Source organism: Aquarana catesbeiana, linkage group LG04 (genome assembly GCF_042186555.1).
Source record: "Aquarana catesbeiana isolate 2022-GZ linkage group LG04, ASM4218655v1, whole genome shotgun sequence".
Lineage (NCBI taxonomy): Eukaryota > Metazoa > Chordata > Amphibia > Anura > Ranidae > Aquarana > Aquarana catesbeiana.
This window is the reverse complement of record NC_133327.1, coordinates 217,016,003-217,038,374: the sequence shown is the minus strand read 5'-3', so window position 1 is coordinate 217,038,374 and position 22,372 is coordinate 217,016,003. Positions and strand designations below refer to the sequence as shown.

Genomic DNA, 22,372 nt, shown 5'->3' with positions numbered 1-22,372 from the left:
TGGCTCTACGGAACACCAATTCCAGATTGGGCCTTACATATTTGCCCAGGATATGATGGTCTGTTAAGAGATGCCAATGTTCTGACAATAATGTACGTAGTTGGTTGTGATGAGTGGAGAATTTGGTGACTATTTTAAATGTTTTAGATGCTTCTACATGAGGGGCGCCATATAGCAATGACGGTCTGGTCCATGCAAAGGCCCTGTTATAGGCCTTCCTAAGATTAGTGCGGGTATAGCCCCGTGCTAAAAGGCGCTCATGTAGAACAGCCGCTTGGATGTAAAAATCCCCGCCCTCCGTGCAGTTACAACGCAGCCTTAAATATTGGGAGTACGGGATACTGCGTATCAGGGGACGGGGATGAAAGCTGGAGGCATGAAGCAACATATTGCCCGCCGTGGGTTTCCGATATATAGGTCCATTGCTATTTGACCGGTGGGGTTTTTGATGATCTTTAAATGGAGAAAGGAGATATGATTATAATCATAAGTAAATGTAAAGCATAGATTAAACTGATTAGTATTTAAACGTTTGATAAACTCGATTAGTGATGATTCTGTACCCCTCCAGATAACAAATAGGTCGTCAGTGAACCTGTACCAACATAGCACATGGTTCAAAAATGATTGTAGGGACTCATCCCTGAAAATTGATCTCTCCTATCCCCCAAATAAAGGTTGGCATAGGAGGATGCACAGGAAGTGCCCATGGCCACTCCCTGTGTTTGTAAATAGATCTGGTCCATGTATGAAAAATAGTTTTTGGTCAGGATAAACTGCAGTAGTTTCAAAATAAACTGATTGAGGGGCCATGTATTACGATCTTGCTCCATCAAGAAGGTACCAGCCATCCGGACGCCCTGCCCGTGGGAGATGCTCGCATAGAGAGCCTCGATATCTATAGCCACGAGGAGGGCGTCTGGAGGGACCTGGACCCCCTTGATGTGTCGAAGCAAGTCCGTTGTGTCCCAAATGTATGACGGTAAACTCAAAACATGTGGCATTAGAAATGTGTCTACAAATTTACTTGCGTTTTCTGTTAGGGACCCTATGCCCAATACTATGGGTCTCTCGGGTGGTGCCCTAGGGTTTTGGGTAGTGTGTATGTGGTGAGGAGGTAAGGGTGTTTAAAATGGGGCAGTTTATCCAAGAAAGCCTACAAACATCTTACAACTGAAGAGAATGCACATGTAGGAATGATCAAAATGATATTTTTGATGTATAAAATATTTAAAGGTTAAATTTTGCTTGTGATTTTATTCATGCATATCACCTCTAACTGTAGGCTCTGTTCGAATGAAGATCATAGGTTTGCCTATCCATATATTTGGGAAAAGTCAACAATTTCCATGGGGTGTACCTACTTTTTCACATGACTATAGGTTTCATGTAATATTCTCTGACTGTAACATGCTTTAGGGTGATTGGCCAAATGCACAGGATATCCTAACTAAATGTAAAGCCTGACTCCAGAGGAATTGGATTGGAAAATAATAAACATTTTTGTCACATTTAGGTTTTTGTCTGTAACTCCATTAGGAAGATTTTTCCCTCTTCCTGTCCCTGTGACACCAGACAAGAGGAAGTGGGGAGGGGATAGAGGATCTAACCCAGCTGCAATGATTTAAAAAAAGGTATATTTTGTCTGTGTTCCCCATTGGAGAGTTTTCCTACCATTTTCTGTCCAGACAGGAAATGTGGGGATATCTCATCTGTTTTGACACAGACAGCAATAAATACCTGACAGGGGCTGTAACCCTTTCTCCAGATTTTGGCTGGAGTTGAACAAAAAATAAATCAGCTATCTATATTTAGACACACCCATTTTTATTTGTTTACTTATCACTCATTTATTTACCACAGTCATCAGCTAGGCATATAACAAGTACCCCTTGGCTTTCCAACACTGACAGAAATTCACTACGCTTCTGTGAATTTTTATTGCTTGCCTGAGGAAAGTCACCGAACCAAGCCAAACCAGCAAAATCCTAATGCTGTAAAACATGAATCATAACCTTCAAGACCTGCATTATTGTTGTCATATAATATATATCTAATGTCATGGCATTGCATTGCAGCATATGAAAGAGAGAATCATCAAGATGAAGCTGAAGAGGCAGAAAATACTGCTAAGAATGCAAACGAGGAGCAAGCTATAGATCAGCAGCCTGCAAGCAGAGAGCGGCAAGATGTAAGTGTGATATATGGTGATTCCTTAAGTAGAAGCCATGATGACACATTGGATATAAGTCACCCTATTTATATGGCCATACAATGCTAATAAAAAGCTTTGCATTAAATTGAATAATTTGCAAAACAGATGAGCTTTGTCACTATCCCTTAAGTGTTGTTAGTGCAGTAACTGTGAGGTAAAATGTATGGAGGCCACTAATGAAGTAATGTAATCTTTCTCATTGATTAGCATCAGGAAATGTATCATCATTTATGAAGGCTACTGAAACTTTGCCTGGAATCAAGACCACTGATTTATATTGATGTTTACACACATGTTTTCATTAGGGTTACAGTTTAGTCTAATTGATGTATTTTTGCATTTCTCTGTGCAACAATAGAACTAGCAATTCTGTAAAGTCAAATTGGTAGAGTCGCCTCTAGCAGGGAAGTAGTCTAGTGGATGTAAAGATACCTGGACACCTGCAGGCTGTGTTCATATAGAAAATGTAATCTTCAAATGTAACACGCCTCACTGGTGCCTAGGCTCTCTGCTCATCCTTGCAAGCTCTATATATATCCAAAGGCATATAATATAACTGTAGATAAAACAAAACGGAACATACCAGATATTGCACATAAAATGCCTTATAATCAATAAAATATAGATGAATTGCACTTACAAAGAAACTACTTGATCAGAACAACCCATATCTCATTAGATGTCAGATCCCTAGATGCAGAAGCAAAAACTGCCACTTCAATATAGCCATCATAAGAAAGAATAGCTTGTGATGTAATATCCTAGATGAGGACCAGGCTAACATCCTGGAGCAAAGGACCTCCACTTACATGTTTCGGGTGGCCCTATCCCTTCATTAGAGCCTCTTACTTGATTCAGTGTCTTGTTCCATCACTACAAGCTATCCCTCCTTTTGCAAGTTCTCTGGAAGTCATGATCATTCATTATCTGTGAGTACCAAAAGACACCACCACCTGGAATTTCTCAGAAGATACTGAACAGCCATATTGGCAAACATTCTCTGATTGCTATTGTTCCTCAACAGGACAAGTCCGCTCCCCCCAGCTTTCCTGTCCATGGCCATGAACACAAAAGATTGACTGAACTGTGCATTTGAGTTTATGCAAGGATGAGCATCCAAACTTTCTCTCATTTTTATGGACAACCTAACACCAGTTAAAACAATGTGTGTAGTCAGTCCATGGTAACCTGCAGGTGATTAATAATTAAATGTAGTCTAAAGGTCTGAAGCCACGATGCCTTAAATGGGGTTCTTTTGTAGCTTCAGAAAATAAACATACGCAGATTAAATTATTGTGTTTGTTTATTGTATTGCAGCTCTAATGGTGTTAGACTTTAATATACTTTGTCTGTTAATGTACCTGGTGATATTAGAATCACTTCTCCACTTTAGTGTGAGACAGGACATCATTTCTGAATCTGAATGCAAATTTGTGAAATAAGGGGAGGATGGCCTTGGGACTTTGAGTGAGGTGGGAGAGATTCGGAACACTTCCATAATAAGTGCAAAAAATGTTTTATTGATCACAAAATGCTAAATACATAAATGGGATCAGCAATAAATGTGCGTTACCCGACATAGTGGCCTAGTTTCAAGCATGAGTAAAAAACAAATACAATTCATTACACTTGATTTGTACATTCATAAAAGATATTATACATAGTAAATCGTTAAACAGCTAAAAATACACATACATTAGCTGAATTTGGAAAATACACAATACACATGCATGGATAGCAGCAGTATATGACCATGATATGACCAACTTCAAATACCCAGCACAATGGGCATGCATGTGGCATCGATGGTGCCCTACGCGTTTTGCGAGTCTCCTCTCGCTCATCAGGGGCTGATGCAAATGTATGCGTCTAAAACAAAAGATATAAAAATAATGAGGGTGTGTAAATGACTAAATACGTCGGGGTAAACACAAAGGTTGGCACGAGAGGTCTGTAACGAGACGACCTCGTAATTACCACTTGACTGGATTGGGTCACCAGAAAGCCGGGTCTCAAGATGGCGGCAGTAAGCAATGCCGTTTCAGGGGCTGAGGGGGAGTGGCAGCCAACAACCACAGCAGGAAAAACCAGGAGGCACAGCAAGGACTGCAGGAGCTGTATGGTAAGTGGTCTGGAGGTGTCCATAAACATATCTAGAAAGAATGTATATAGGGATGCATGAGTCTCAACAGATGTACCAAGGACAGACTAGGCATCAGAGGGTCATCTCTGACCCTCAAGAATAACCAAAAAGGATTGTATTATGAAAAAAGAAAATGGAGTATATATGTATACAAAGTTAACATTGGTTCCTGATATGAAATGGTAGCAAATAAATGGACCATCATGATAACAGATGATTAAGGGCAAGGGCTGGAGAGAAGTGCACACATAGATAAATATATAATATAAGATGGATCTAAAGTATATGTGGGTAAATGTGTGAGCCAACAAAAAATATTTATATTATCTTATGTGTGGTGACAGACACACATTATGTGTGGTGTCACCACACATAAGATTATTTAAATATTTTTTGTTGGCTCACACATTTACCCACATATACTTTAGATCCATCTTATATTATATATTTATCTATGTGTGCACTTCTCTCCAGCCCTTGCCCTTAATCATCTGTCATCATGACGGTCCATTTATTTTCTACCATTTCATATCAGGAACCAATGTTAACTTTGTATACATATATACTCCATTTTCTTTTTTCATAATACAATCCTTTTTGGTTATTCTTGAGGGTCAGAGATGACCCTCTGATGCCTAGTCTGTCCTTGGTACATCTGTTGAGACTCATGCATCCCTACATACATTCTTTCTAGATATGTTTATGGACACCTCCAGACCACTTACCATACAGCTCCTGCGGTCCTTGCTGTGCCTCCTGGCCTTTCCTGCTGCGGTTGTTGGCTGCCACTCCCCCTCAGCCCCCGAACCGGCATTGCTTACTGCCGCCATCTTGAGACCCGGCTTTTTGGTGACCCAATCCAGTCAAGTGGTAAGTACGAGATCGTCTCGTTACAGACCTCTCGTGCCAACTATCGTGTTTACCCGACGTATTTAGTCATTTACACACCCTCACTATTTTTATATCTTTTGTTTTAGACACATAAATTTGCAGCAGCCCCTGATGAGCGAGAGGAGACTCGCGAAATGCGTAGGGCACCATCGATGCCACATGCATGCCCATTGTGCTGGGTATTTGAAGTTGGTCATATCATGATCATATACTGCTGCTATCCATGCATGTGTATTGTGTATTTTCCAAATTCAGCTGATGTATGTGTATTTTTAGCTGTTTAGCGATTTACTATGTATAATATCTTTTATGGATGTACAAATCAAGTGTAATGAATTGTATTTGTTTTTTACTCATGCTTGAAACTAGGCCACTATGCCGGGTATTGCACATTTATTGCTGATCCCATTTATGTATTTAGCATTTTGTGATCAATAAAACATTTTTTGCACTTATTATGGAAGTGTTCCGAATCTCTCCCACCTCACTCAAAGTCCCAAGGCCATCCTCCCCTTCTTTTGCTGTATTCAGGGATGGCTGTGTCAGAGTGGTTCCTCAGACCACAACTCCCCTTTCGAATGCAAATTTGTGTGCCTTCAGTTTATAAAAAAATCTGTGATGCAAAAGATAGATGAATGCTTTTCTAAGTTTAATATGGACACTAAAGCAATGCTAGATGAGACAAATTAATCTTAATTATGGTTTGTTTTTTAGTATACACATTTTGAGCAGCTCTGAAACTCAATAAAAATTTTATTTAATTTCACTATAAGTTGTGATAAACAAGGTTCAGTATCTTATTTAGTATAAACCAGAGTAATTTCTTTTCTATAGCATTAGAAGCATACCCAGTGAAGACAAAATCATTACTCTAGTGTAACAAAAGCATTTCCAGTGTTTTAGTAACATGATTTATGCACGTACACTAGGCTGCCGGAGACGATGTGAACCCTGCAGATGATCCCAATAACCAAGGAGAAGATGAATTTGAAGAGGCAGAACAAGAGCGAGAAGAGAACCTGCCAGATGAGAATGAGGAGCAAAGACAGCAGCAAGACCAGGCTGAGAAACAAGAGCATTTAGTGGTAAGAGCTTCTGCTGTGGCTGAATAAAGTGCCAGTTAGAGTCACTTGGAGGCAGAAGAACTCCACAAGAACGGAAGCTAAGAGAAAGTCAACAAGCTGATAACCCACAGACCTCATCCTGCTTTCCAAGCAAATGCTCATAGAAAACACACATTTTTATGCTTCACTTGCAAAGCAAATGGCTAGCAACCTTTTTTATTTATTTATTTTTTTATATTGCAACACACAGTAATTATTTTTAATGAAATTCTCCTATTTGCTCTGTATCAAAATAGAGGAATGAAAAATAATTCCAGTTTATGGCTTTAGCAGTATGAAATCTGAGTAAACCTGAAAGTGTAGTTTGCTGTATCATAATAAATGTATAGAAGCAAAGAACAATTAAAAGCCTGCTACACACTGATATTTCTTTTTCCATTCAACCCAGCAGGGCTGAACTAAAAAAAAAAAACTGCCCCCACCAGAACGGCAGACCCTTTTTCAGTCATGCCCCTTCGACAGAAGTCGGCCAGCTTCTGTCGTACTGACTGCTGTACACGGGCTGAATATCAGCCGGTTTCTATTGAACGGCGATGCCACCTGATATTCAACCCGTGTTAATGCCATTGTCAGAGCCAGTGGTGAGGGCAGTTGTTTTTCCTAGGAATGCGCTCACCTCTCCCTGACCACAGTCTGGTTTTGAGGCACTTGTGGAAGTCATTGATGGCTGTGGTGTCTGCAGTGAGTCCAGTCCCTTGTCAGTGCATACTGATTACCATTGCTGCCACAGAGGTCAGTGACACAAGTGTGCCCAGCAGCCAGGCTGCAGTGCATCTCCAATGAGAAGGCAGCTTTGTTCACTGCTACTGTATATACATTACTTGGTTGCTAGTTTTTTGGTGCATTCTTTCTGTAACAAACACAAAGTTTGTGTTCCCTTAGCAAACATGCTCTTTGCAATTCAGTGATCATATTAAGTAAAATGCTGCGCAAACGGTTAGCGCTATATAAATCCTTTATAATAATAATAAATGTTGTTGTTTGCTTTTAAAGATGGCTGGGAATCCTGACCAGCAGGAGGATAATGTTGATGAACAATACCAGGAGGAAGGAGAAGAAGAGGTGTGTTCAACATGTCCTTTTATTAACACTGCATTATTAGTTGCCCAGCTTTAAAATAAATAAAACTGTCCCCAAGAGAATGCCCTTATTGGATCAACGATCCAGACACCTGATCTTTGGGAAAGTATAAAAACACACAGATCTATGCACAAGTCCAAAGACTGCAACAAATTTCACGACTGGCAGAGTCACACATGGTTTAACTAAGGTTACTGGGGACAAGTGGATTGATGACTTGTGAGATTAACGTCCCAGTCTCAAATTCCATCTAGAATACACATTGTTTTTTTTTTATTATCCCAACAACACATTACTCTTTATACACGCTGCTCTAACTATATTTTTTCAAGACTGGAAACATCACATTTTATTTATGGTTATGTCAGTTCATTTATCTTTAATATTAGGCATAGTGGGCTTTTTACTAGGAAGCTGAATTGAAAGCTGTTTTATATTGTTCCAATATACCGAAGTGTGCACATCGTACCTTATCATTTATTAAATCCATAACCACAGCGAGTTTTAAATGTAGTTTATGAAATGAAAGGGGTGTATATAGGTTATATACTATATGCAGCAGTCATCTTTCTCTAGTTTTAGTTACTGATTGGATTCACTCATGTGTCACCTTGAAAAGTGTTCATATGAATCCGTGATGCATATACACAGGAGTAACACAGGGACTTTGTTAATGTTAGTCACAATTCAGTGCACAGGGGGATATAAATCTAATATCCCATTAATTCCTCAATATATGTCTTGATTTATTGATGCCTTATATTTGTTTAGGTACAGGAAGATCTCACAGAGGAGAGAAAGAGAGAACAAAATGGAGAAGAACCATATGGTGAAAATGAAGAAAATGTAAGGAATATAATTAGATTGTAAAATTAATATTTCATGATATGTTAGTATGTATTTTTCAATATATATTATATTTTCATTATACATAGACTGGGTGAACAACATATATATTGTAAATAACATTCAAACCATAATCTGGGCTTTTTAGAAGTCCCATGCTTATACTCGTATAAATATCCCACTGGCAAAAAAAAATACTAAACCATCTTATTTGCTATTGGTTATTTTGGTCTCAAACTCTTTTTTCAGTTTTAATGTACAAGAGAATTTATTCAATAGCTTAGGGGGTAGAAGTAGTGCCCTAGTAGAGAGGTTGTTGAAGCAAATTAAATACAGAAGCCCTGTGTGCAGGTGAAGATAACACTGATCTAATATTGCGTCATTAGTATTTTCTTTAATTCGCAGATCACTGTGAATGAATGACGCAACTGTGAATACAAGAGATGGCAGTGAAAAGAACCCCCGGATTCTTAAGGTGTTAAGAAAGGGGGGCGCTTTTGGGGTTGGGGGGCTGCAGACTGTGACCATGTTACACCTTAAGTTTAGGTATAACATGACACATGGTCATAAAATGGACTTCTCTTTTAACCCTTCCCCCCCGCACATACGCATATATGTGCAGGTGGGTCTTTATCCATGGGGCCGGACATATGTGCTACTGTGTCACGGACATCCCTATGTCTCATAGAAATGAAAAGATGCACTGGATTGCTACACACCTTGTGGGCTTTATTCATCAAAATGGAGGTACAAAAACAAAGAATCACAGAGGGGGAAAGAAAGATATTGACATGTTTTGCGCTGTTCTAGCACTTCTTAACAACAACTCTGTGTCTCACACTAAAAATCGGGAACACGATGACCAGTTCCTGATCACCTAATTGCTATGATAGCCTGTGATTGACTAGCACAGTGATCGGTCACTGTATAGCCCCCTCCTTAGTCCTTACGGGCTTATCTTATGTACCTAAAAATATCTTCTTTAGCCTTTTCCCATTTTGAACATCTATGCATAGATCGTTTTGCCGTATTAAGGGCTTCTTCATATGAGTTACAGTGCATTTATTTATGTCCATTTTTGACAGTTTTGTGCAAGCTTTCGCTCAGAGCCTAAAGCCTGGTACACATGGGCCGAATATTGGCTGGTATTGGCCGGTTCAACAGAAACCGCCCGACAATCGGCCCGTGTATACAGAAGCCAACAGAACTTCCGGCTTCTGTCAAATGGGCATGCTGGAAAAACAGCAGCCAATCGGCATCTGATCAGCACTCACAGCCAATGGCTCCGAGCGCTGACTAGTGTGCTCTGGCAGGGGAGCAGTCCTCCTGTCAGAACACAAAAGCTCAGCATGGAGATCACTGTGCTAACATTGTATAGTTAGTACAGCAAGCTCCTTGGTTTTGTTTGTTCAGCCCTCTGGGTTAAACGAAAAAAAATGTCAATGCAAGGCATAAAAGTGTATAAATAAGTGGAGTGCTTCGTTCATCAAATTATTTTGGCAGTGCAACAATATGAGGGTTTGAGCACTGCAGACATACTTCACTCTTGTGTCCAACTACTTATGAATGAACCAGTTTGTGTTTGACAGTGGTCATTATTGGTATGCTAGGCACTCATTTTCCATGAAACATCATGCTTTTCCTTATTTCTGTGTTGACACAGATATGAGAGGCTGCTCCCGTGTGCTAAATTATAATTCCTCTAGTCCCAAAAGCCTAAAGTTTTTCCAGGCCAAGAATAGATTTGGGTGGCCATACATGTCTCAATATTGTCAGGCAATAGGACTAATTAGACATCACTTTTGGCCTGTGTACTGTGTTTATTAGCTTCTAAGTAAAAAAACAAAAAGAACATGCTTAAGAAGTACAAGTGGCTTTTGTTGACAAATCTACTGATAAATGTGTACTTGCCATTTTAGACATAAGCTATAGTAAAGCTACATTTCTTACTGTACAAATAAATACACGCATGACAAATCACCTTTATCACCATCATTGCTAACTGTATAAAAGCCATTAAAAGGGCCAATTTGCTTCAGCACTGATAGATGGTAATGCTGTAAGGCAGATACCAAATAAACTTATTTGCTTACATTTTCTGTGACCCTCCACGCTCTTGGGAGTTTGTGTTCTAGTGTAGTTTTCACTTGACTTCCTTGTGCTCTCTATACTTTGCAGATGTCACATATGGTGGTGATTTCAGTATTCAGGAGTCTGCTGAAGTCATATTGTCACTCTACTAGAACCCATCTGGGGCCTTTTTATGTTCAGATTATTTCCTTCTAGTATCACTTTACTATTTAAAGAGAGAAGGAGAGGACAAACAATAAAGATTACAGCATCAAAGGATATTTGTTCGTGTGTATGTTAGATAAATGTGCTATTGATGGTAAAAGCTACTGATCAGAATGTAATGCTATTTACCTTTATTGTTGATAGGTGGTTTCTTAGTGGCAGATTGGTATAAGAATTCTTCTATTGCTCTGACTAGGCTTTTTTAAAATATAACTTTAATTACCTTTCCTTATACACAAAGATGGAAGCACTTAAACCCAAAAACACAAATGTATTAGCGGTATATTGCAGCTTACCAACTCTTATGCCGTGTACACACGGGCAGACTTTTCGGCAACAAAGGTCTGACGGTCTTTCTGACGGACTTTCGATGGAATTACGACGGACGTTCGACGTACTTTCTAATGAACGGACTTGCCTACACACGATCACACCAAAGTCCGACAGATTTGTACATGATGACGTACGACCGGACTAAAATAAGGAAGGTAGCCAGTAGCCAATAGCTGCCCTAGCATCGTTTTTTGTCCGTCGGACTAGCATACAGACGAGCGGATTTTTCGACCTGACTCGAGTCCAATGGAAAGATTTGAAGCATGTTCCAAATCTAAGGTCCGTCAGATTTTCGACAGAAAAAGTCCACTGTAGGTCCGATGGAGCCCACGCACCGTCGAATTGTCCGACGGATTTGTTCTGTCAGACCAGTCCAGTCAAAAAGTGTACACAGCATTAGACATGGTGGTTGCATTTGTTTTTTCTGTTATTTTCACCTGCCAATAAATATGTTGTTTTTCAACTTCCTTCAACAGATCTATTTACCACTGACATGGGGTTGCTTACAATGGTCAGCATTTATTCATTTATGTAAAAATAGGAAGAAAAACTGTTTCTGTTCCAGTGTTAGCTTGAGTTCAGCTTTAATTCATTAGGCAAGTCCATCTGAATCTTATGCTGGCCATACACTATACAAAAAATCGGCCGAACACATTTTCGAAAAACGAACGTTCAACCGTGACCGCAAACGATCGAGCCATCATGTAATGACCGATAAATTGTTCAGTGGACATGAATAAATTATTTTTTGTTCGTTTTTTTACATATACCTAGTGCAGACAGTTCGGACGGGAAACACATTAACCTTGCAATTTATTGTACGTTCGTTTTTTTTCCACAAAAACGTCACAAATGATTGATTTGTGCCCATTAACTTGCCTAAAAACGAACGAAGTGTCTATACGAACGATTTTTCGGCCGATTTTTCGTATAGTGTATGGCCAGCATTAGAGTGCATTTAATACTATCCCCCCAGACTGAAAATACTGCTGTTCCAAGGTGTCTTTGTTACTCCTTCATCCAAAGGAGAGACATCTTTGGGCAGGAAGTCTTTATTGTCCAGATCACCAGGTGGAAAAAAAAACTAAAAACAAAATAATTAATGCAACCACCACATTAAGGGCCAGTTCACACCAGATACAGTTCTGTGTGCTTTTTTTCTGAACTAAAAATACATGCACGGTGTTTTCCATGTATTCCAATGGCTCTAGTTCACACCAATGCAGTCAGTTCCAGTCAGTTTCCGGTCAGTTTCTGCACGCACCGGAAACTGACTGGAACTGACTGTACTGGTGTGAACTAGAGCCATTGGAATGCATGGACAAGCATTTTTGGGGTCAGTTCACACCACAAAAATGCACTCTGGATACGTTCTGGATCAATTTTTGCAGTTCCAGTGTGTTTTTGATATATTTTGCTAGGTTCCAGTACAGTTCTGTGCAGAAACAATGCAGCACGTCCTATACTTTTTTTTTCCTGCACTGGAAACTGCACTGGTGTAAACTAACCTTTGGAATACATGAAAAACACTGTGCATGTATTTTTAGTGCAGAAAAAAGCACAGAACTGCATCTGGTGTGAACTAGCACTCAGGCCACATGCACATTAGCACTTTAGCCTGCATCAAATGTGCATGTGCATCAAATCTTAGTTTTATCAGGCACCTGGGAGGCACAGGTGCATTGTACAGCCCCACTGCCAGCAGCCTGCTAAAATCTATCACAGTCTGAAAACCGTGGAGGCTGCACACTATACTAAAGCAGGCCATACACGGTCGAATTTCGAACAAATTTTCTTTTCAAAATCAGAAAGTTCGTCTTTTTTGTGATCCGATGATGCCACCATGGATTTTCGAAATTCGGCCTACCAAGCCTTCAATTTCACCTCATGTTGCTACAGAAAAGAATTTTTGTGGCTGGGAATCTTCTTTTCTCTCTGTAAATTTTCTTTTCTTATTTCATTTCTCGCACGATTCTCCCATCATTGATTAGAAAATGGTTCGTTTTTCTAAAAATTTCCAACATGTCCGATTCCTCAAATTTGATTGCCTCACGAAAATCGGCCGTTGTTGCAGCCCACTAATGGTGCGAAATTCTTATGAAATTCGAACCGTGTATGGCCGGCATTAGTGTTACTCACATTTAGGGCCATATTTGTTTAGGGAGGTATGTCTGGAATGTAGAATAATTGTTTTTTTTTTCCTCAGAATGGGGTACCTTAACCACTTAAGGACCAGCCTCATTTCGGAATTTAGGTGTTTACATGTTTAAAACAGTTTTTTTTTGCTAGAAAATTACTTAGAACCCCCAAACATTATATATTGTTTTTTTTCTAACACCCTAGAGAATAAAATGGCGGTCATTGCAATACTTTTTTTCACACCGTATTTGCGCAGCGGTCTTACAAGCGTGCTTTTTTTTTGAGAAAATTTACTTTTTTGAATATAAAAATAAGACAACAGTAAAGTTAGCCCAATTTTTTTTATATTGTGAAAGATAATGTTACACTAAGTAAATTGATACCCAACATGTCACGCATCAAAATTGTGCGCGCTCGTGGAATGGCGTCAAACTTTTACCCTCAAAAATTTCCATAGGCGATGTTTAAAAAATTCTACAGGTTGCATGTTTTGTGTTACAGAGGAGGTCTAGGGCTAGAATTATTGCTCTCGCTCTAACGATCGCGGCGATACCTCACATGTGTGGTTTGACCACTGTTTTCATATACGGGCTCTACTCACGTATGCGTTCGCTTCTGCGCGCGAGCTTGTCGGGTCGGGCGTTTTAAAAAAATATTTAAAAAAAATTTTATTTTATTTTTCTTATTTATTTTACATGATTTTATTTATTTTTACACTGTTTTAAAAAAAAAAAATTGTGTCACTTTTATTCCTATTAGAAGGAATGTAATCCTTGTAATAGAAAAAAGCATGAAAGGTCCTCTTAAATATGAGATCTGGGGCCAAAAAGACCTCAGATCTCATATTTACACTAAAATACAATTTAAAAAAAAAAAAAAAAGCCATTTAAAAAAATGACATTGAAAAAAATGTGCCTTTAAGACGTATGGGCGGAAGTGATGTTTTGACATCGCTTCCGCCCTGCAGTGTCATGGAGATGAGTAGACGCCATCTTCCCCTTACTCGACTCCATGCACAGCTAGGGAACAGACGCGATAGCCTCCGCAGCTGCCGCCGGCTCCGGTAAGCGGTGGCGGGCACCAGATCGCGGAAGGAGGGGGGAGGCCCTCTCCTGCTACCGATAAAAGCGATCTTGCGGTGAATCCACCGCAGGGACCACTTTTATCTTGTAGCAAACCGCCGGCCGAAAACGGGGATACCGGGGTTATGGCAGCAAGCTGTTGCCATAACAACGATATCTGTCCTCAAAAAAGGGACGTACACCGGCGTACGGCGGTCGGCAAGTGGTTAAGAACACCTTGACAATTGTAAAATGTGGAAGTGTTTATAATAGATCTATGAATATAACTTAATCGTACAGTACCTAACACAGGACTGTTGTTTGTATACCATGGCTTATTTGTCACATCAGGGGGCAGTTGGGACACTGTGTAAAATCTACATAAAAACAGAATGCAATAATTTGCAAATTTCATAAACTCATATTTTATTCACAATAGAAAACATATCAAATGCTTAAACTGAGAAAATGTACCATTTTAAGAAAAAAGGTAAATTTGAAACTGATGGCAGCAACACGTTAAAAAGTGTTGGGACAGGGCAACAAATTGTGGTATTAACGAGGATGAGCTGGAGAAACATTGTGATACTAATTGGGTTAATTGGAAACAGGTCAGTAGCATATTCAGGTATAAAAATGGTGTCTTGGTGAGTCAGAGTGTCTCAGAAGTGGATATGGGCAAAGGTTCACCAAACTGTGAAAAGCTGTATCTAAAAATTGTCAAACAATTTCAGAATAAAGTTCCTCAACATAAAATTGCAACGACTTTGAATATATCATCATCTATAGTACATTATATCATTAAATGATGCGGAGAAACTGGAGAAATCTCTGTGTGCAAGGGACAAGGCCAAAACTCAATATTGGATGCCGTGATCTTCAGGCTGCATTAAAAAAGGTATGATCTGTGATGGACTTCACTGCATGGGCTCAGGAATATGTCCAAAAGTCACTGTCTGTGAACATAGTTCACCGTGCCATCTAAAAATGCAAGTTAAAGCTCTGTGATGCAAAGAAGAAGCCATGTCTGAACATGATCCAGAAATGATGCTGTTTTCTCTGGGCCAAAGCTCATTTAAAATGGGAAAATGTTCTGTGGTCAGACGAAATTTGACATTCTTTTTGGCAACCATGGGTGCTGCATCCTCTGGACTAAAGAGGAGAGGGACTTCCCAGTTTCCTATTAGTGCTCAGTTTAAAAGCTTGCATCCCTGATAGTATGGGGGTGCATTAGTGCATATTGAATGGGGAGCTTGCACATATGGAAAACTTTCAACAATGCTGAAAGATATTTCCAGATTTTAGAGCAGTATTTGCTCCCATCCAGATGTCTTTTTCGAGTAAGTCCAATCCAGAACTTTCACTAACTGAAAACATTTGGCACATCTTGAAGCGAAAAATATGACAAGGAAGTTGAGCATTTAGAATCCTATATTAAGCAAGAATGGGACAACATTCCTCCCAAAACTCCAGCAACTGATCTCAGTTCCCAGACATTTACAGAGTGTTGTTAAAAGAAGATGGGATGCTAGACCTTGGTAAACATGGCCCTGTCCCAACTTTATTTTAAGATGTGTATCTGCCATCAGTTTCAAAATGACTTTATTTTTTTCTTACCACTTGCCAACCAGCCGCCGTCATACAACGGCAGGTCGGCACAATCCTGCAAACTGTCGTAGTTATACGTCTGTCCTTTTAGGCAGGCACATGTGCGCGTGCCCACTGCACAGCGGGTGTGCAGATGCTCTTGACCGGCGGGCACGAGAGGCAGAACAGGGACATGTGTGTGTAAACACACACATCCCAGTTCTGTGAGGAGAAGAGAGAGAGATCGTGAGTTCCTAAGAGCTGGGAATCACGATCTGTCATCTCCTATAGTCAGTACCACCCCCCACAGTTAGAACACACGCATAGGGAACATAGTTAACTCCTTGATCGCCTTTATATCACATTTATACAGTAATCACGGCATTTTTATAGCACTGATCACTGTATAATTGTCAATCGACCCAAAAAAGCATGAAAAGTATCCGATGTGTCCGCCATAATGTCACAGTCTCGATAAAAATCGCAAATTTCGCGCCATTACTAGTAAAAAAAAAAAAAAATAATAAAAATGCCATAAATCTATCCTCTATTTTGTAGACGCTATAACTTTTACACAAACTAATCAATATACGCTTTTTGCGCTTTTTATTACCAAAAATATGCAGACAAATACATATCGGCCTAAACTGAGGAAAAAATTAGCTTTTTAAAAAAAATTGGGGCTATTTATTACAGCAAAAAGGACAAAATATCATGTTTTTTTTTCAAAATTGTCGCTTTTTTTGTTTATAGCGCAAAAAAAAAAAAAAACACAGAGATGATCAAATAGAAAGCTCTATTTGTGGGAAAAAAAGGTTGTCAATTTTGTTTGGGTACAGCATCGCACGACAGCGCAATTGTCAGTTAAAGCGACACAGTGCCGTATCGCAAAAAATTGCCTAGTCATTGAGCAGCCAATTCTTCCGGGGCTGAAGTGGTTAAAATTATACATTTTCACAGTGAAAACATTTGATATTTTTTCTGTTGTGAATAAAATATAGGTTTATGAAATCTGCAAATCATTGCATTCCGTTTTTATGTAGATTTTACACAGCGTCCCAACTGTTTTGGAATTGTGGTTGTATAACACCTTTTTAAATTTGGTGGGTTTTTCCCACTCAGCATTGTTGCTTGGGTGGTTGGCGTAATTACATAACTCCTTTTAGCTGATGTGCTTCCACCTGCCATTTCCACTGAGAATGCATAAAGCACATCAGCTGATCTCCCAACTACCTGCTTTTCCAGAGACACAACAATAGGACATCCGTCAGCATTTGGGTTATAGCAGCTTCCTTCCCGGACATGCAAAAACCCTCCCAGTCCACATCTATCTCGTAAGTACCCCACAGAGGATGCTCTCACCTAAAAATGGCAGAGATAAGCTTCAGATCAACATTCTCATGGGGTGGGAAAAGTAGGGCTTTTTTTCTGGATTGCCCACTACTACTGTCCAGCTAGGCCAAATTCTCCCTGGCATGATGGCTTTCCAACTCAGGCCTATAATCTGGGAAAAAGTTCCTTCCCTCTCCCTGGAAGGTCATTACCATGGACACAAGCCTAAAAGGGTGGTGCAGTCTATAATTCATGATGGTGCTGGTTGAACCTGCTCCCCATCAAAATTTTGGAGCTGTGAGCAAGAAGGCTGACACTGCTATGCTGGACCCCTTTTCACAGTCACCCAGTCAGGGCATAGTCAGATAATGCCATGGCTGTAGCCTACATAAACCACCAAGAGGGTGGCAGAAGTCAGGTAGCTCTGAAGGAAGCAAGCCTGATTCTCTCCTGGTTGGAGAGCCGCATTTCAACTTTCTTAGCTATATACATACCAGGAGTAGATGATTGGCAGGTGGACTTACTGAAACGCCAATGACTTGACTTGGGAGTGGTCCCACCGCTTCGAAATTTTCCTGATCCCCTGGCAAAAATGGTGATCACCAGATGTGGACATCATGGCCTCCAGATTCAACAAAAAAATAGACAGGTTTGTGACCAGGTCTACCTCCAGCTCTTGTGCTGGATGCCCTATTGATTCCTTGGTTCTGGTTCAAACTGGTGTATGCATTCCTAACAGATTCTGGGGATCCTCAACGCCCCCAATTGGGCCAGGAGAACTTGGTACGCAGACTTCTGGTGAAAAGCCATGGCCTCTTCCAAACAGGTCAGACCTCCTGTCACAAGGCCCTCTGTTCCACCCTGCTTATCAGTTGTATGCTTTACGTAATGACTGTTGAAACTCAGGTCGTAAAAGATCAGAGCATTTCCACCTTTTCTCAAGGTGAGAAAAATGTCCTCTTGTAGGCTCTACCATCCCACCTGGAAGGCATACTTTAGCTGGTGTGAGATAAGGCATCTCAGCCCCAGGTATATTCTACTCCTCTTGTAAAATAGAGCAGAGGTAGGGTGCTACTACCCAATAAGATCAGAAAAATTTTCAGAGCTACCTGGGTGCGGAAAGGCAGGCGCACAGCTGCAATAGCAATTATGAGAAAAGATAGTCCGCAACTCCTTGCTTGCTCTTTAAAACCGTCAAAATGTATTGATTATCCATAGAAGACACAGGAACAGACAGCAGATGTAAACCGCGTGGGCCTTGTTCACTACAAATGCCATGTACAAAAATGCCACAATATATAGTGTATAAACCCCTCCTGGCAGCACACGTCATTAATTTGCTAATTAGATAATCAAAGTTACTTGGAGAGGTGAAACACCATACATGGACAGACGTAAATTCAGTCTAAAATACAAACATAACTGGTTGCATGATCAAAAAAGGACATTAAAATCCACTAAAATAATACAAAATCTAAAGCTGAATAAACAGAAAAATTAAAAAAAATAAGTAAGAATGCCCAGTAGGGGAAAAAAATAGTACTAAAATGGAAGAGGCAGGTAATGCAAGAAGGAATCAACAAGTGTAAATCTAGGTCCCATTTGAGGTTTAACCCCTGAAGGACCCTGATTTTTAATCTAAATATCCACCATGCCACTCTATCTAAAAGCTGTCTGTTCCTATCGCCACCACTGGGCATAGGAGTCAATCTCTCAATGCCAGTACACCCAAAGGAGGAGGACATGTTACCAGAATGGCACTCTTTAAAGTGATGCGAGACATTCAAAATGTGCTTTGCGTTTGGATTAACAGAGTCACAATAATGTTCTCCTTTTCTTGTTTTTAAAGCACGTGTGGTGCATTCAATGTACTGCAAGTTACAAGAAATGCAGCAGATCTGATACACCACATACTTGATTTCATAATTATTGTATTGCTTAATGTCAAAGCTTTCTCCAGTGGTTGCTATATTGAAATATTTAGTGCATAAATTAACATGACAATATCTGCACATTTTAAAGTTGCATGTATAGCAACCTGGACATGAGAGCCAGGTGGGTTGATATTTTTTGGATGAAAATAAGCTAGGTGACAGCAATGAGCCCAAAGTTGGTGCTCGTCTGCTAGATAAATGACATGAGTGGAGGATGGGAAGAATTTTCTTTATTGTATTAACAACTTGATGGTACTCTTGTGAGAAAGTGGTTACAAATGTTGCCAAACATATGTTCTTCCTCTCTGTTCCTATACACAAATGCTTATTTCTATTTTTATGGGTTTTCTTTGTATATTAGCTGAAACATTAGAAAGAACATCCTCTCTCCTCTTGACCCTAGCATTATTGAATCCTCTCTGTACAGCTGATTTGGAGTAGCCCCTTTGGGCTAGTCATATAGTTGTAGTCTGGCATTCCGCATTGAAAGTGGCATCAGAGGAGCAATTCCTTTTAGCCCGAGTGAATTCTCCAACAGAGATCTCATGGATGGTGTGGGATGGGTGACAACTGGTGGCAAAGAGAGTAGTATTTCCCAAGCATGGCTTTCTGTAGGTGCAGGCGTGTATAGCTTTAGTATCTGAATCCCCACACAAGCAGATATTCAGAAAGTCAATGCTCAGGGAATTAAGACTGTGAACTGAAGATTAAGTTCATTATCCTAAGGGATAGGTTTCTGCTTTATTCATTTTATTTCAGAAACCTTTGGCTTTGAACTCTGTTGTCAAGACCTTTGTACAGGGAGTTGCTCATGTCAGTCCCTCACTTTGACCTCCGGTGTCTCCCTGGGATCCTAAACTGGTACATTTGGTTATTCAAAAACCTACCTTTGAACCGATTTGGGATATCCCATTGGAGGAATTGCACCAGTAAGGTGGCCATTACCTCCATCAGGTGTATCTGCGAGTTGGCGGCTAATTCTTGTATTTTTTACTTGTTTATTACGTTGTCATTACGTTTGTTGCAAGTAGAGCAAAAAAAAATTTACATCATTTAGCCAGATCCTGGACCTGCACATAACTGCCATAGGGCAAAATCAATGTTCTTGTACAGCACATGCACAAACACAGATGCTTTGGAAGTGGTATGCGATTCCAGGACTTTGCTAAATGGTGTATGGGAGAAACAGACCCTGGAGTGAGCACCTCCGAGCCAGAGTTCAGGATTGCAGCTGCTTTATCTTTTGTGGGTAACCTAAAGAAAAATAGTTTGTGTGAACCAAATGCCTTTGCAAACCCCAAGATTTCCTTGTAAAGGTAGTAGGGACATCATAACTGTGCTGCACATAGCCTGTGTATCTCATAAACCCATATTATATTCACAGTAGAAAATAGAATACATATCAAAATTTTAAACTAAGAAAATGTACCATTTTGAGAAAAAAATTCATTTTAAAATTGATGGCTCAGAAATGTTGGGACAGGGCCATATTTACCATAGTGTAGCATCCCCTCTTCTGGGAACTGAAGAGGCCAGTTGCTGGAATTTTAGAAAAGGAATGTTGTACTGATCTTACCTGAAAGTCTTGCCTGATAGCACTTCCTTGTCATATTTTTTTCGTTTAAAATGCGCCAAATATTTTCAATTGGTGAAAGATCTGGACAGCGAGCAGGCCAGTTAAAATGGATGTAAACCCGATTCATGAAATTTGAGCTGGGCACATATATCTGCAGTGTTTTTTTATCCCTCTTTAAAGCACTGTCCATAGCTTTGTCCTGCTGCTTTCTTCTGTTATCAGCATGATAACTTTTGACAAGCTCTCCGAGATGGGAGCCTGAAGTGTGTGTCAAGGGAGGTGGCTATAAATAGATTACCAGACTGCTAAACTATTCACAGGCAACCTTTGCATGTGTGGGGAGGGGGTGTGTGCCTTTCCTCCAATCAGCTGTCTCACAGTGCATAGCAATAATCTACAGATGAATGAGGAAGTGAAAAATCTAACAAGAGGTGCACTTTCTAAACCGTATATAAAGCTGAAGACAGTAGATATACAGTTGTGCTCATAAGTTTACATACCCTGGCAGAATTTATGATTTCTTGGCCATTTTTCAGAGAATATGAATGATAACACAAAGTTAGTGTTTTGCTGAAGCCATTTATTATCAACCAACTACTCTTTTTAAATCATAATGGCAACAGAAACTACCCAAATGACCCTGATCAAAAGTTTACATACCCTGGTCAATTTTAGCCTGATAACATGCACACAAGTTGACACAAAGGGGTTTGAATGGCTATTAAAGGTAACCATCCTCACCTGTGATCTGTTTGCTTGTAATTACTGTGTGTGTATTAAAGGTCAATGAGTTTCTGGACTCCTGACAGACCCTTGAATCTTTCATCCAGTGCTGCATTGACGTTTCTGGATTCTGAGTCATGGGGAAAGCAAAAGAATTGTCAAAGGATCTGCAGGAAAAGGAAGTTAAACTGTATAAAACAGGAAAGGGATATAAAAGATATCCAAGGAAGTGAGAATGCCAATCAGCAGTGTTCAAACTCTAATCAAGAAGTGGAAAATGAGGGGTTCTGTTGAAACCAAACCACGGTCAGGTAGACCAACTAAAGTTTCTGCCAGAAAAATTGTTCGGGATTCAAAGAAAAACCCACAAATAACTTCAGGTGTAATACAGGACTCTCCAAAAACGTGGTGTGGCTGTTTCAAGATGCACAATAAGGAGGCACTTGAAGAAAGATGGGCTGCATGGTTGAGTCGCCAGAAGAATGCCATTACTACACAAATGCCACAAAGTATCCCGCTTACAATACGCCAAACAGCACAGAGACAAGCCTCAAACCTTCTAGCACAAAGTCATTTGGAGTGATGAGACCAAAATTGAGCTTTATGGCCAAAACCATAAACGCTACATTTGGAGAGGAGTCAACAAGGCCTATGATGAACGGTACACCATTCTTACTGTGAAAGATGGAGGTGGATCGCATGGCAAGATGAATGCAGTATGTTATCAAAAAATACTGGAGGAACATTTGCATTCATCAGCCAGGAAGCTGCACATGGGACGTACTTGGACATTTCAACATGACAATGGTCCAAAACATAAGGCCAAGTCGACCTGTCATTGGCTACAGCAGAATAAAGTGAAGGTTCTGGGGTGGCCATCTCAGTCTCCTGACCTCAATATCATTGAGCCACTCTGGGGAGATCTCAGACATGCAGTTCATGCATAACAGCCCAAGAATTTAAAGGAACTGGAGGCTTTTTGCCAAGAGGAATGGGCAGCTTTACCATCTGAGAAGAGAAAGAGCCTCATCCACAAATACCACAAAAGACTTCAAGCTGTCATTGATTTTAAAGGGGGCAATACACTGTATTA

At 40.0% G+C, this 22,372-nt stretch overlaps 1 protein-coding gene across 4 annotated transcripts in view; it reads left to right on the top strand.

Moving 5' to 3' along the window:
- GOLIM4 (golgi integral membrane protein 4) overlaps positions 1–22,372 on the top strand; it is a 217,352-nt gene that overhangs the window by 184,463 nt on the left and 10,517 nt on the right. For all 4 annotated transcript variants that reach the window (XM_073626155.1, XM_073626153.1, XM_073626154.1 and 1 more), the window contains 4 exons: positions 2,079–2,191; positions 6,179–6,334; positions 7,367–7,435; positions 8,225–8,299. In XM_073626155.1, coding sequence (XP_073482256.1) covers positions 2,079–2,191; positions 6,179–6,334; positions 7,367–7,435; positions 8,225–8,299 — 413 coding nt within the window. The remainder of the gene's footprint in view (positions 1–2,078; positions 2,192–6,178; positions 6,335–7,366; positions 7,436–8,224; positions 8,300–22,372) is intronic.